The following is a 15,569-nucleotide window of genomic DNA, read 5'->3' as shown; positions in this document are numbered from 1 at the left end:
GTGTGAAGGTGAAAAAGGTTTTTAAATTGATGGCCAGCCTCTCATGGGAAATAAATTAAAAAAAAAAAAATAATAATAATGTTAAGGTAAAAAGCACACACCACACATTCTGTTTGACAAATGGCCTGAGTGCAATGTATACAAAAATAACAATTTTTCAAATTTGTCAATCCTTTAAGGCTCAGAAGAGTTGCTGCAAGATTCAAGTAATCCATTATTTTGTGGTCCTTCAAGGCAGCAACAAGATTACACTACTTGCTGGTGTAAAGATTTTAATAGTAATTCCTCCGCAAAAAAAAAAAAAAACCTATGCAACTTTTCTATGAGCAAGTCTTTGGCAATTCAAGAACATATGCAATGATAAAATGCTGTGTGCATATCACAATGTTTCACAACCGAATGTAAATGTGTTACTTTAAAACATGCTCCATCACTCCAACAAATGTTTGTTTAAAATGAAATCTACATGTGAATAGAAAATGGCTATATCATCCAATTGGCCTAATGCATGGGTCTATCACCCTAACCATGCCTATTAATTATCCATAGCTTTTAATCTATTAGGACCTAGTGGAAGATAAGGGCAGTTGCTAAGCTAGGCTGTCATCTGACTACAAAAAAGCAGCCATTTTGAATCTAGTGAAATATTGGCCTTTGCATAAATGTTGTTGATGCCTCCTCTGTTTCAAAATAACAAAACACATTAAGATAAACCTATCATGAGATTTGGGGGGTTGCCTTTGCAAAATTCACAAATTATTACATGGGGATTAAGTCTAAACTCCTTATCTGCATACCTGTTCAAGTTCAGGAACTCAAAGTACTGAAGCAAAAGGATCATAATTACAGACATTTTTAGGAGGAGGGGCAGCACTTTTAGGCTTGATTCTCTTGTGCAAGCAAGCTCTCCACTGCTTTAAAACCATTAATGTTAGCATTTAATAACACGTGTTCAGGTTTTCAGGATTTCCCCTAAAATCCCCAGCAAATTATAATGTGAAAAATGAGACCAACAAGGAATCCTTTGTAAAAAAAATAGAGGAAACTATTAGCTGCGAGGACTATCTCTACAAAATAAAAAAGCTTTAAGTTATTTTTCTGGCGGGGTAAAACCTTGAGGCCCATTTAAAAAGCAGCAGTCTTATACTGGCCATGCACTAGCCGAAAAATCGTTCAAACTCGTTTTCAAATAACGAACACGTGGCTGTGAGAGCAAACAATTTTGCCATCATGTAATGACTGAATTTTGATTGATAAATCATTCAATGGACATAAATGAATACGTTTTTAGTTCGTTTTGTCACATATACCTAATGCAAATAGTTTGTGCAAGAAACACATTAACCTTTCGATTTATTTTTCGTTCAGCATCATTTTACAAACTCTTCCTTCGATTTTTCAGCTCTGAAAAGTTAAAACAGATTTTCTATTTGTGCCCATTAATTGGGCAAAAAACGAACAATCTGACCAAATGACAGATTTTTGAACGATTTTTTCGGCTAGTGTATAGCCAGCCTTATGTACCTAAAAAAGAAAAAAAAAACTGGCATTGCTGTGTGCTTTATAAATAAGCCACCTATGAGAGGGCATTTGCTTTGGGATATTAAAATGCATGTAAAAAAAAAAAAGTGTGTCATGAGAAGGAGGAGAGTCTGCCCATGTCCTGTCAAAACCATATGACCAAGCTCTTTTTCCACTATGGAATGTTCTCTGCTTTTATGCAGATTGCAATCCGGAAAACACAGAGGACTCCACAATACACCCTACATTTTATGAATGACTCATAAATGGCAGAGTAAACATTGTGGCGGCACTGCTGTTATGGGAAGGGCTCAAAGTATCATAATGTTGAAAATCCTTTTTTGCATGGAGTATAGTAAATTATAGTTACTGCTGTTTCTCTAGGGCCTCAGAGGTCATACTATTAAGTACATTACTGATAACAGAGAAAAAAAAAAGAGCCAAGCATTTTCCACAGCTACTACAATTTGTCTGTTTTGCACAGCCCACAATCTGTGTTTATACCTCCCCGCATCTTGTAGAGGAGAGCAATCAAAATGTTAATTTTTTGTAAAAATTGTAGTACAGGGAATATATGTTATAGTCATTACTGTTTTGCAATACAGAAAGGTAATTGCTTACGGTACCTGATGTTTGAACATCAGTATTCCTGGCCAAAATTTATTGAGTTTATTTTATGTGTATTTGCACGTACACAAGTAAAATAAATTCTAGCTCTTTTTTTTCACCTTTTTAAATTAGCACAAAATACTGACCAGCAACTTCGATTTCAGGAATTATTTTTTGTTCTACTCATCTATATACAGCACATGTTTATGTACGTGTGTGTACAGGCACATTAAAAACAATGAGCTACATTTAGATCAGTAACAAAAATGCCTGTATGCGTAAAAACACAGAGTTTTCAAGCAGCAGTGTGCAAGAGGCATTAGTTCTTAAAAAAATGCTTGAATGTATTCTTCATTTTTGTGTCTTAAAAAGTGAGTTTTTATGTACATTTTAGATTTACCTTTATGACTGCTAGTGGGGCTAGGGAGGAAACTTTTTAAAGGACTTTCACATGGTTAGCATGGCAACTTGAAGTGAGTTTTTATCCTAGCTTTAGCTTAGTTTATATCTAATGAAATGACTTGTCAGTATTTTAGCCCATTTACTGCAAAATTTTGGATATACTGTATGCCTTGAAACATGCAAACAAAATACAGTTACAGAAGGCCCAAGCATTACTAACAAAACTCCTCTAAATAGGATATGAAATCTTCAGCAGCAGACTACTATTTAGAAGTGAGGACCTTTACCTGGACTTGCCATGATATGTTATAAACATGAGTTGTAAAAGTTTAAACAGCTTATGCTAAAAATGAGGTCCAATATGATCTTACAGTATAGAAATAGATGCATGAAAATTGAATTTACTCTATGCTCTTGGTGGGCTAAGTTGCTCAGGATTAGCAATCATTTATGACCAGTGCAGAAAAATGATTTATACACCATAATAGAAGCAAACCCAACCCTGACCGAACAGCTTGCCCCTCATTGATACTAGGGATTAAACATGATGTCCAAGGACACAAAATTACATTTTACAATGCAAATACATTTTCAGACTTAAGATTTACACTGGTGCAAACTGTTATTGCATACATGCGTAGCAGGCCACACATATTCAAGATGGCCAGAATAAAACTGACCGTATTCAGGGTGATGATCGAACAGGAGCACCACATGGAAAACTGGTGAAAATTTTAAGGTAAATTCCAAACAAATGTTTAATACACTGTGAAATACATATATAGGAGATTTGTAACTGACAAAAGATTTGCATTAATGTTTACCTATCCTAGGATCTACACGTTTTGCCGGACAGCAAAGTAAGCCTTGTGACATGACCTTTCTCTACTGCGGGTAAACAATGAAGCTTGGTCACCTTCTTGCCCCAAGCAGCAGTAGACTGGTGAGCTCATCCCTCTGCTATCTTCCGATGTCATCTTCGTCTCAGAACACTGTAGTACACCTGACTGGCTCCCTGTTCCACCCTTCCCAGTCTAAATGCTGCTGTATAAAGGCTTGCAAAAGTTTGATATGAAGTCAAATTCAAGTACTTAGACTAGTTATATTTAAAAATCCTATTTTTTTTTTTTTTAATTAAATCCATAATTGCCAGAATTAGTGGTGTTTGTTTAAGCGTGGAGTTCAACTTGAACAAAAACAGAAAATACTTTGTAAACATTATATTTGAGGAAACAACCAGTTTGGGTGTGGATCCTGGCAAAAGCTCCTAGCCTACTGCAACAAACACTGTTCATTTCAGAATGGATAATGATTTAGTATAGCGGATTACAAAATTCAGGACTGGCAAGATGCCACCCAGGCAAAGGCTCCAGGCTGTTTATTTTGAGAAACACTAACAGCTTGTCACAATAGTCCACCAGCCCTACCAAAGGCCATTCACAATTTGTTGCATATACTAATTAGCTACCCAAACTTTTCTGCTCAATCCCTGCAGTAAGATACACGACCCTGAATACTTTCAGTTTAATTGTGGCCACACTGTATTTAATGTGATCTAATCTCCTCCACAACATGGACTTTCCAATAATTGTGAGGATGCAGCCTATAAGTTCCTTAGGAACCAATGAAATCACACTACAACAAATTGGTAGGGTGAATTTTCAGATACATTGGAGCCTCCAATAAGTAGGTAAAGGTGACCAGTACACTTTAATCTGGAAATCACACTAATCTGGGAAATGTATTCCATTCATGCACAGAGCATGAATCTGGTGATTTGCCATAAATTTATACACATTTACTATTATTTAGTAAATCTCTCCTTACAAGGTGCAAGAGCTTCAAGGCAGGTGTTTGCAAAAGATAAAGGTGACAGTATATAAAGGGTTAGTCTAGTGCTTGTAGTGTAACAGTGAAAATGTAGGCTTAGGACAAAGAACTCTCGACATGCAAAATGTTCTTCTTCTTCAGTCAGCAATTAATAAAAATCAGTTAACAAATCACTGTCATGAACTGCTAAAACAACGGTTTTCTTTTTTTACCAACAATGAAGCACTTGTTTTGCCTTAGAGGCGGCTTTCAAAGCAAGGCTAAAGAGAGGATTGTAGCTTGCATGAAAAGCATGGACATGGCTCACAATTTAAAAACTTCCAGAAGGCTCTTTTATACTAAAGAGTCACTACAAAAATATAGAAAATAAAACAGCACAATTTACCATGCAAAGAAATAAAAAGGGGGTAAAAGCAGAGTCAAGGTGCAGAGAATTATACAAAGCTGCCAACACTCCCTCTTTCATTTCTACATGGAAACTACAGTGAGATTAGTTGATGACAATCACCTCCAATCATCACTTTCAATCCATGGTCCAGGCAGGAGCAGCCCTTAAACTATTGCTCTCAGGAACTGGCAAGGGTAAGAAGCTAGAGACCTATTTAAATATGTAGTACTAGTTATGGTAATACAATCTTTATGCAAGTCTGACACCATTTCAAGAAGAATAGATGAATACAGTGCAATAATTCTTTACCATTGTGTGGTGTTCATTCCTCTTTAGGCTTGCAAACCTCTACACAACATTTTTGAATGAAACTTTCACACTCATCTATAAGGTGCAGATCATACATCTACAGCCAAGGCTTCACTGCATCTCAGTAATAACTAATTGCAACAGTGCAATACAATTTTTACTTTTTTCTTTTTTCCATTTTTTTTCTTTTTTTTGTTCTATACCAAGTTAGCAGGAAGGGTACAGATCACTTTGGAACTAAACAGAAGATAAACCATATGTGAATAAAAGAAAACAAAAAAACTCGCAGGAGATTCTCATATTCATCTCCAATTCAGTGTCTTTCGTCCTTCATGGCACCTCTTGAGATTCAGCTTGTCTTGAAATACTGCACAGAAAAAAAAAAAAAACAGCCACAAGGCAGAAGACTTCTAACGCTTCTCCGCTTGGCTTACTTGGAGCGCATTAATGACACCATTGATGTTTTCTTCGGGTACCTGCAAAAGATGAAACAGAATATGGAGATTAAATCTGCTGTTATTATGTATTGTTGAATATAGAGCAAATATACTGGTCACCACCCTCTGTTTAGTGGAAAGAAGACCAGTCTAAAAGCTTTGCAAGCAGCTTTGGTGCACAAAACAGGGCATCAGCTAAATCCATTACTATTTGCATTGTCATATCTATGCAACCTACAAATGAATAACCTGTTGCTTCATCTTACCAGCAAAGCCTAAGTGGATATATTCTACAATTTTGGTTGATTCAATTTGTTTTGTGCTTTATGCCAAAATTTGGCCCACAGTCATTTTCACTATGGCAACCTCAGCAGTTTAATTGTGCACTGTATCTGTTTGGCAGAGTGTAAGGATGACATGGGCAGAAATGTTTTGTTGTTAGTATTTTGCTGTGCTTTCAGTTCCTTTTGTGTCTTGTACTCTGTTTTCCTGCCTTTTTTCATGTATATATTTTGAAATACTTTAACCAATATAGCCTTCATGAAAAAGCAGAAACAGTCACTGACATAAAACTATAAATATCACCATCATTGACAGAATTAACTAAATATCAGACAAGATCTCTCAGGATATACAAACATTTGCACACAAATGTATGTGTGTGTGTGTGTGTATATATACAGAATCTCACAAAAGTGAGTACACCCCTCGCATTTTTGTAAATATTTTATTATATCTTTTCATGTGACAACACTGAAGAAATGACATTTTGCTACAATGTAAAGTAGTGAGTGTACAGCTTGTATAACAGTGTAACTTTGCTGTCCCCTCAAAATAACTCAACACACAGCCATTAATGTATAAACTGCTGGCAACAGAAAGCGAGTACACTCCTAAGTGAAAATGTCCAAATTGGGCCCAACGTGTCAATATTTTGTGTGGCCACCATTATTTTCCAGCACTGTCCTAACCCTCTTGGGCATGGAGTTCACCAGAGCTTCACAGGTTGCCACTGGAGTCCTCTTCACTGTAGGCAAGACACACTTGTCTTTGTACTCCTCGCCTGGTTGTCACCACACATGCTTAAAACCATCTGAACCAAATAAGTTTATCTTGGTCTCATCAGACCACAGGACATCGTTCCAGTAATCCATGTCCTTAGTCTGCTTGTCTTTAGCAAACTGTTTGCAGGCTTTCTTGTGCATCATCTTTAGAAGAGGCTTCCTTCTGGGACGACAGCCATGCAATGCAGACCAATTTTATGCAGTGTGTTGTAAGGTCTGAGCACTGACAGGCTGACCCCCCACCCCTTCAACCTCTGCAGCAATGCTGGCAGCACTCATATGTGTATTTCCCAAAGACAACCTCTAGATATGATGTTGAGCATGTGCACTCAACATCTTTGGTCGACCATGGCGAGGCCTGTTCTGAGTGGAACCTGTCCTGTTAAACCGCTGTATGGTCTTGATCACTGTGCTGTTGCTCAGTTTCAGGGTCTTGGCAATCTTCTAGCCTAGGCCATCTTTATGTAGAGCAACAATTCTTTTTTTCAGATCCTCAGAGAGTTCTTTGCCATTATTTGCCATGTTGATCTTCAAGTGACCAGTATGAGAGAGTGAGAGTGATAACACCAAATTTAACACACCTGCTCCCCATTTACACCTGAGACCTTGTAACACTAATGAATCACATGAAACCGGTGAGGGAAAATGGCTATTGGGCCCAATTTGGACATTTTCACTTAGGGGTGTACTCACTTATGTTGCCAGTGGTTTAGACATTAATAGATCTATCAACAAGCAAGACCGCCCTTCTATCCATCATATCAGGATCTATTTCATTGTCACTGCATGTCAGAGCATTTAAAGGTTTTTCTTATAGGCAAGGAAATACATGTTTCCAAAATATTACAGATCCCAACTCCCCCATCACTTGCCTTGTGGACTGTAGAACTCAACTAACTTATAATGATGGAGGAGCTCACTACTCTCCTTCAAGACACCTATCAAAATGTGATGGTTTGGAGAAAATGCATTTATTACTTACACTCTAGGTGCCTTCAGACATATCTTGGATACTGACAATTACTCGATCTTTTTTTCTTTTACTACAGATCAGCAGAGTCTTGAAATGGGGAAGGCCCTGAGTGGAGGTTCCTTTTCCCTTTCTCCTTCCCAACATCCACCTACCTCACCTCTTTCCCCTGTCCCTTTTCTGTAACCTAGCTCTGTTCGTTCTCTGTAATTCTTCTCTTTTGCTTACTCCTTCTTATGACATCCCAGGCCTCAGCCTTGTCACTTCACCCTAACATTTCACACCAATTGACACTAGGTGATATTATGTTTACTCTGGTCCTTTTTTGGTCAATGGAAGAGAATGCATTATTTTATTCCTGACATGCCCCTTGTAACACACATACAGTGAACGAATGTAGTATGTGCATGGTTTATTGTCCATTCATGTCTGTATTGTGTACAATAAAAAAAAAGTCATTAAAAACTAACTTTATATAAGAAAAAGGAAAGCTGCTGTAGGTACTGTATGTGCAGGCACCTCTGGGGATGCACTTCATGACTGTCAGCAAGTTTGTGCTTTCTGAAAGTGTCAGACTCTCTGAGGCTTTAACACGTTAGGAACTCAGCATCAGCACTCTATAATTCCAGATGCGAGCATTGGAAGTTCTGTTTTATTCTACTGACCTTATAAAAAAGAAGTTTCTGAATGACAGGAAGATAACAGTTGTCGAGGTTTGTGGCTAAACCACACAGCTGCATTTTTTTAATGATGAAGCAGGCTAAAGGTTAGTCACAGCAGCAAAATCAAATAGGAGTGTATAAAACAGCTATACCATATATTGCAGGCATTTTATATAGAATATAATGATTGAAAGTTAATTACATACAAAATACTAGGTATGATAACCACTACACCATAAATTATGTGAATTAAAGGTTATGTTTGGGTATAAGACACATTAAAATGATTTGCTCAAGAAACCTGTTTGAGAAGCTTCTGTGGCTCCCAGGATGCATATCAGAGTAAGAGGTACTTCTTGGGAGGATCAGCCCGCAGGGCTAGTCAACAAGTTATGTTAAGTAGTCAGTTTACTGCAGGCAGTTGTAGAAAGTATATCCAGCAAACACAGGAAGTTGGCACCTTCAAGTTAAGGCTGCAGTAAGGCACATGCACTAGGCTTTATGCCCCGATACATCAACTGAAAAGTTAGCCAAAAACCTTCCAGGTGAGAATGTTAGAAGAATTAGGGCTTCCAGGGATTATCTGAAGATAGAGCGACAGGAATGGCACAAAGAGTGATCACAGGTTGCAAGCTGGGACTGCTGCATCCCGTTAAGCTGTAGATTTCCATTTTTATTTTATTAAATTAACTCTGCTGTTACACACTGTAGTGATAGATGTACAACAGGAATGAAGTGAATCCAGCAAATATTAATTATTTCACTTTGGGGTCTAGTCAAGTTATGCTCAACCCCCTTTTACCCTAGGAAGCTTGCATTCCACTGCAGCACAATCTTTATTGCCCTTACTGACCTGATGTCAGTGGGATTTAATGGGGGATCATACTTACATCACTTAACAAGAACCAATTACGTTTTATAAAGGGGACATAGAGATTTGTTACAATCAGGGGAGGGCAGGCAGCCTTAGGTCTGGGGGGCAAGTCTAGTCAAGTGGCCCATTGAACCATCGAATCAGCTTACCATCCATGCCCACCTGGTTTTGGACTTGCAGCTGTATACAGTGTCTGGCCCCTACATTAATCCAGCCCTGAGTGAGGCCTTTTTACCAGTTTTTACCACTTTTCAGAGTGGCCCGGGGGGCAATTGCCACCCTGCCCCCCTTGCCAGTCCTCCCCTGGTTACAATATACCATCGTCATGTGTTTAGTTAACAAAAAACTCACCAGTGCATGGTCAAACTTAAAGGTACTGATATAATAGGCAGGTATGTCAGCAGCAGCTAAAGGTTCTGAGATCTGGGCAACAATCCCACATTCATCTGAAAACAAAAATGTACACATCAATTCAATGCAGAAATGGGGAAGTTGGAGATTTTAGAAGTGTATGTTTAAAGGCAATAGTTATAAACCTGATCTTCAATTCAATATAGTTTGCCTTTTTTTTTTAAATAAAATCTAGACATGGCTATTACTCTATGTTAAAGGTACTGCACACCCACCCTAAAAATGCCACAAAAATAGGGGAAGTGGAGTATAAGGGACCATCTGATAGAAAGCATGAATTAAATACTGATGTGTAGCTAAAGAAGAGGAAGACATTATTAGAGACAATTTAGGAGTGAACAAGGGAAGCTGGAAATTTCTATGGGTAATGTGTAGAAGTTAGGTGAGGCAGGCACTGGAAACAGACATATGACTGTATCACCATTATAGTTTACTTTTAAATTTTTTTAGAAGCTAAAATACTATCTATAAGTACACTTGACTAGTAACGAGCCTCAAAATGAGAGACAACATAATGGGTGCGGTGTGCTAATACAGTGCCTAACTAATCTGATGTCAGCTCATCTACAGTATATGCTTTTCTTCTGTGTGGGTACAAGTTCAGGAACCTCCTTAGGTTCCACTCAGAATTGGGAGAGCAGAAGTAATTCTGTCTATGTCACTTCCTCAGTAAAACAATTGTCTTTAATCAATAGGAAAAAGAGTTCAGAACATCTGACTAATAGGTCTTCAGTAAAATAAAATATATATATTTTTTTGTTTTCAGCTGCTGTGATTTAAGAATTTTAGTACTTTTTGTTTTACGCTTCTAAATAGACTTCAATATACGCTATATTACCAAAAGTTTTCGGAAGCCTGCCTTTACATGCACATGAACTTTAATGACATTCCAATCTTAGTCCGTAGGGTACAATATTGAGTTGGCCCACCCTTTGCAGCTATACCAGCTTCAACTCTTCTGGGAAGGCTGTCCACAAGGTTTAAAGGGTGTATCTTCGGGAATGTTTGACCGTTCTTCCAGAAGCGCATTTGTCAGGTCAGGCACTGATGTTGATGTCTCCACTCTAATTCATCTGTGCAGGCCAGTCAAGTTCCTCCACCCCAAACTCGCTCAGCCATGTCTTTATGGACCTTGCTTTGTGCACTGGTCCAAATCGTTTGGTGGAGAGGAGATTATGGTGTGGAGTTGTTTTTTAGGGGTTGGGCTTGGCCCCTTAGTTCCAGTGAAGGGAACTCTTAAGGTATCAGCATACCAAGACATTTTGGACAATTTCATGCTCCCAACTTTGTGGGAACAGTTTGGGGATGGCCCCTTCCTGTTCCGACATGACTGCGCACCAGTGCACAAAGTGTAGTAAAAAGTGTAGTATGTTTTCAAAAGGTCCCCTCATTGAAAAACCCACATAATTAAAATCAAAAGACTGGTCAAGCAAGTTTGTGACCTGTATGGAAACATTTACAGACACTGTATGACTATTAGCTAAAATGTATAGTAAGCATGAAGGAGGAAATAATGCAAAATAGAAGCTGTGCAATTGCCTGACTGACCAGAAGGAAGAAAGCAATCTTATGGAAGAACTATATCATTCAAGTAAGAACTTGAAGCTAACATTTTTAAAGACCTGGGAGGCACCTAGGAATATTCACCAAGAACATATTCTTAGACATGCTTCTACATGCAGTTTGCAGCACCTTTTAAGGGTTATTTCCAGGAAACAAATAAAAATCACCTTAAGCATTTTCTAACACCCTTTTCTAACACTTTTAAACAAGAGGGCAACACTCCTTCTACTTTTGTTACTAGTTCTTGGTGGTCTAACCATTTAGGTAAAACAGCTAGCAAATCTCTCTTTATGGAGTCTATATGTCTGTATGTATGCAGTGCAATTTAAACTCAAAACTGCTGGCATTTTATTCATAACATGTGTTGGTCTAATGATATTATTAGGTCTGTTACAGTTAGCCATGTTGGCATTTATGGGCACTTTGCAGGTGGTTTGGCACATAAAGATTTCTGTAGGCAATGGCAATAGTAGCTAAAGACGAGGTAAAACAGCAAATGGTCTATATGTAAGCAAACAAATACTTTCTTATATCCATAAACAAATGACAGGAGTGATTTTTTTCTTTTAAATACATACCAAAACCAAGAGGTTGTCCGCCAATACGAACCATCTTCCAAAGCTCGCCCGACGCACTTGTAAACAGCAAATTATTAGGAAACCTAAGCATAAGGAAGGCAATCACTTGGTCATAAAAGATATACTTTTATTTACAACAAAATACTCCATCAATTATTATCAAAGCCAATACTCTACCAAGTCACAATTTACATAAGCAGCCCCAACAAAATGAAAATTACATAAGTTACTGAGATTACTGGCTGGCAAACAGCTGGAATTATTAATATATATTATTGTTACTGAAGGGCAAATGGCAATCAATGTACAAACTCCTGTAACTTGTAGTACCCAGTAAGAATTTAGATAGCTGTAGCTAATCAGTAGGACCTGTGTTTTGATTGCTGTTGGTTTGTGTGATTAATGTGCCTCCCGATTAAGAAAGCTTGCTTATGTTACACCTGGCAAATATTGACACAATCATTCAAAGAGGAGTCAATTGGTGTGCTGCAAATATTGACACAACCATTCAAAGACGATCCAACCGGTGGGCTGCAAATATTGATAAAACCATTCAAAGATGAGCCAATCGGTGTGCTGCAGATATTGACACAACCATTCAAAGATGAGCCAATCGGTGTGGTGCAGATAATGACACAACCATTTGAAAGATGAGCCAATAGGCGGGCTGCAAATATCGATAAAACCATTCAAAGAGCCTGAGGAGACGTGAGAAAGATCACGTCTCCTCCCCTGCCAAACAGGGCTGTACTGGGAGGCAAAGCCGTGTATTCTTTTGGACTGGATAACCATAAATAAACATCCTGTGGCAGGTAAGGCAGATTTCAAATATGTATTTCATATGTGTATTTAATTGTTTATCTGGAGTTTAGCTTTAAGATTTACTTGTAGTGGTCCTTTAAGGTTTTCAATTAAAAAAATATTGATACAGTGTGACGAACGCCCATTTGCTGGAACATTCGCCACGGGCTACTGGAGGAGTGTGGAGGCCAGCCTCCTGCCCATGGACTATGGCCCTGGCTTGTAGGGGAGCACGGCTCTGGTTGGGGGTGTATGCGGGGGGACCCTTGGAGTACTGTTACTTTGAATTCAGGCCCCCAAGCGACACAGACTTTGGGCCTAAGCTGCAAAGGACTTCACACCATGAGAGACTAAACAGATGCTAATGACATAAGACTCAGCTTTGGTATACTGGGGGGATGTGTATTGACAGTTCTACTAAGGTGTGTTGTATATGGACAGGGGCTGTCTGAGAGCCTATGTCTCCTGCTTTTATCTGTTTAGAGGTTAAGTGTGTTCACACTTCTAGGAATGTGTATTCGGCTATGTTTTGGGCTTGTTGTTTGTTGAATTAATTATGATAATTTTGCAATGTCATTCACCTGTGTCTGTCCAGATGGCCAGGTATGTTAATTACTGGATATATATTGAAGGTTGAGTTGGTGAATAAAGGGTCATTTGTTTTAACCTTCATCAAGCTGGAGGCTGATGTTTGGGGGGGAATTGAGGGGCCTGCATCACTTGAGATTCTGGGGACCTAAGACAGAAATACGTGGTCCAAGTATTGGGGATCTGTTACAACAGTAATCAACATATAATAATCTTACCAACACTGAAACGGCCTAATATCTTAGGTCCTAACATGTACTGATGCCTACAACTCTTCAGCAAGCCTTACCTCTGCTGTGTCTGTACATCCATCACCAAGGAAATGTAGCCCTCAATGAGGGAAAAAGAGAAGAAGCGGATATGACCAGATTCTTCACTGCCCACCACCGAATCTTTTACTCTACAACATAAAACCAGCATAACTTAGTCTGCTTCTTCATGGTTGACAAAAAAAGTCCATATAAAAACATGCATAATGCACAACACAGAAGGAAAATTCTGGTGTACATCCGGACATCAGGTCTTATGTATTCAAATTGAAAAACAAAGGTTTTAGAGATGCTTCTTTGAAAAATTAGAACCTGAACATTAGAGCATAACAATAGTTTAACAATGATGGGGCTTAACTGCCCGACAAAAAAAAATAGTGCCCACTACAGACCTCAGCTCAGTGGATGACCTCCTACCACAACTCAGATGGCTCTTCCATTCTCTCCACTGAGCAGGCCAGAGAACACTGTGCATGTGTGGCCTTTTTTCCACATAACCTAATAACCTAATAAAGAAGTCATCTAGTTTGTAAACCAGCTGCAGAAAAGTCTGTTGGGGTTATACTTACATTACGAGACCCTGCATGCATTTCCACCACAACTTCTTTAAGGGTCTTACACAGCCAAAATTGGGATAACACCTATTGTATATACCTCTTGGGTAGTATATTGTTATAGCACTTTTAAAGCAATATGTCCCCTAAATTGCACATTGCAAGCTATGGTGGATAGAAACTGCTTATAGATTCTGATATATTAATCTGCTCCAAAAAAAAAAAAGTAGGAATTCAATTATTTTTAGATATGCTATGTGAATGGGAACACAAACCAACAGTGTGGGTTTCTCAAATTTGACTGCAAAGATGAAAATGCACTTTAATTTGAGTGTTGCACTGGCAAATTGAAAGTAATTGTGCAAAAAATAAAAATAAAGTCAAGCTATTGCCTTCTTTCATATTTGTGCACATTACCTTTGCAGACACACCTTACTTCTTTAGCACTAAAAATTAAACTGACCAGAACCTCCTTATTTAGAGCAAACACATCAGAAAAAAAACAGAACACATTCTGTTCTGTTCCAGGTACCTACCCATTGGAGTAAAACATAACATCCATTAGGAGTGTAGTCACCGTTGGAAGTGTATATGGATCCAGGCTGGTAACGCAGAACATATTGCTGGGGCTTGAAAGTGGATGAATAACTGGCCTCTGAACTGGAAGGAGAAAACAAATAGTATATATTACAGGGAGAAAAAGAAAACACTAAGCATTTAAAAGTCTTCATATCTAAGGGCCGGCATCAACAGCCTTTTCTTGCATCAGAAACAATTCTCTCCTCATTTAAGTCAATGGGAATGTAAAAGCAGCTTCAAACAGGATGCTACAGCTTAGGAGGAGGTCAGATGCACCTGTCAAATTGCAAATGATCTCAGCAGCATCTCAATTTCAAACTGAATGTGCCTGAAAGCAACACAAAACCAGTCCATTGATGCAGGCCGTAATGCAGATTTAATCCAGACATACACTGAATGAAATTCGCTTTGTGGGTGGCCTTGTTGGGCCCTCCCACCCAACATCTTTTGATTGAAAAAGCAAAGGAGCCAAGTAGAAAACTGTCAGCTGAACAGCGCCTGCATCCAAAACAGATGCAGTTGTTCCTAGGGTATTCTGACAGCCACTCCCAATGGCTGTCAGAATACAATAGCCCAGGAATCTGATTTTTTTTTTCATTCAGCTTACAGCCTGAACAAAAAATGTCTGTCAGTGTATCCTTACTAAAGACTTGTGACCAAAATTACCTACTGAACAAGTCCCTTTACAAAAACAAATTACAGAACTCCTGCCAGAACAAAAACCAGAGAAAGCATTAAATACTGCGTGATGCAGTTGAAAAATGCTTCACCTAATGATTGCCGGTGATGGTCACTTACCTATCGCATGTCTGATCTGAGAAAATGATTAAACACCATTGCTACCAGTAGTTCTATGTCTATTAAATACAGCATGTAAAAGTGGTACTGTGTACAACACCACAATTAGGCATTTCAAGTTTAAACTAAACTTGTACTGACAAAATGTGGGGCTTGCCACTGCTCAACTCCTGATAATACTAGGTTCCCTTGTTGACTCCGGGCTTTAGTCACTGTCCAGGAGAAGCATGAAGATAAAAAAGTCAGAAAAAAATCAAAACACAACATACATGTTTATTATGTTAGCGTCTCAAAAAAGTGTTAAAACCACTGTATCAGCACACCATCCTGCCATTTTCATATAGATATGTCAACAATAAAAG

At 38.5% G+C, this 15,569-nt stretch overlaps 1 protein-coding gene across 1 annotated transcript in view; it reads right to left on the bottom strand.

The window, feature by feature from the left end:
* Positions 1-4,560: 4,560 nt before the first annotated feature.
* Positions 4,561-15,569, bottom strand: part of CASTOR2 (cytosolic arginine sensor for mTORC1 subunit 2) — a 240,720-nt gene continuing 229,711 nt past the window's right edge. Inside the window, exons 5-9 of the mRNA XM_082247044.1 lie at positions 14,367-14,490; positions 13,297-13,407; positions 11,619-11,701; positions 9,418-9,512; positions 4,561-5,535 (exon numbers count right to left, since the gene is read on the bottom strand). Coding sequence (XP_082103170.1) covers positions 5,470-5,535; positions 9,418-9,512; positions 11,619-11,701; positions 13,297-13,407; positions 14,367-14,490 — 479 coding nt within the window. The 3' untranslated portion in view covers positions 4,561-5,469. The remainder of the gene's footprint in view (positions 5,536-9,417; positions 9,513-11,618; positions 11,702-13,296; positions 13,408-14,366; positions 14,491-15,569) is intronic.

Source organism: Pelophylax lessonae (genome assembly GCF_965119305.1).
Source record: "Pelophylax lessonae genome assembly, chromosome: 2".
Taxonomy (NCBI): Eukaryota; Metazoa; Chordata; class Amphibia; order Anura; family Ranidae; genus Pelophylax; species Pelophylax lessonae.
Note: the sequence above shows the minus strand (reverse complement) of the source record. Positions and strands in the feature narration are given on the sequence as shown.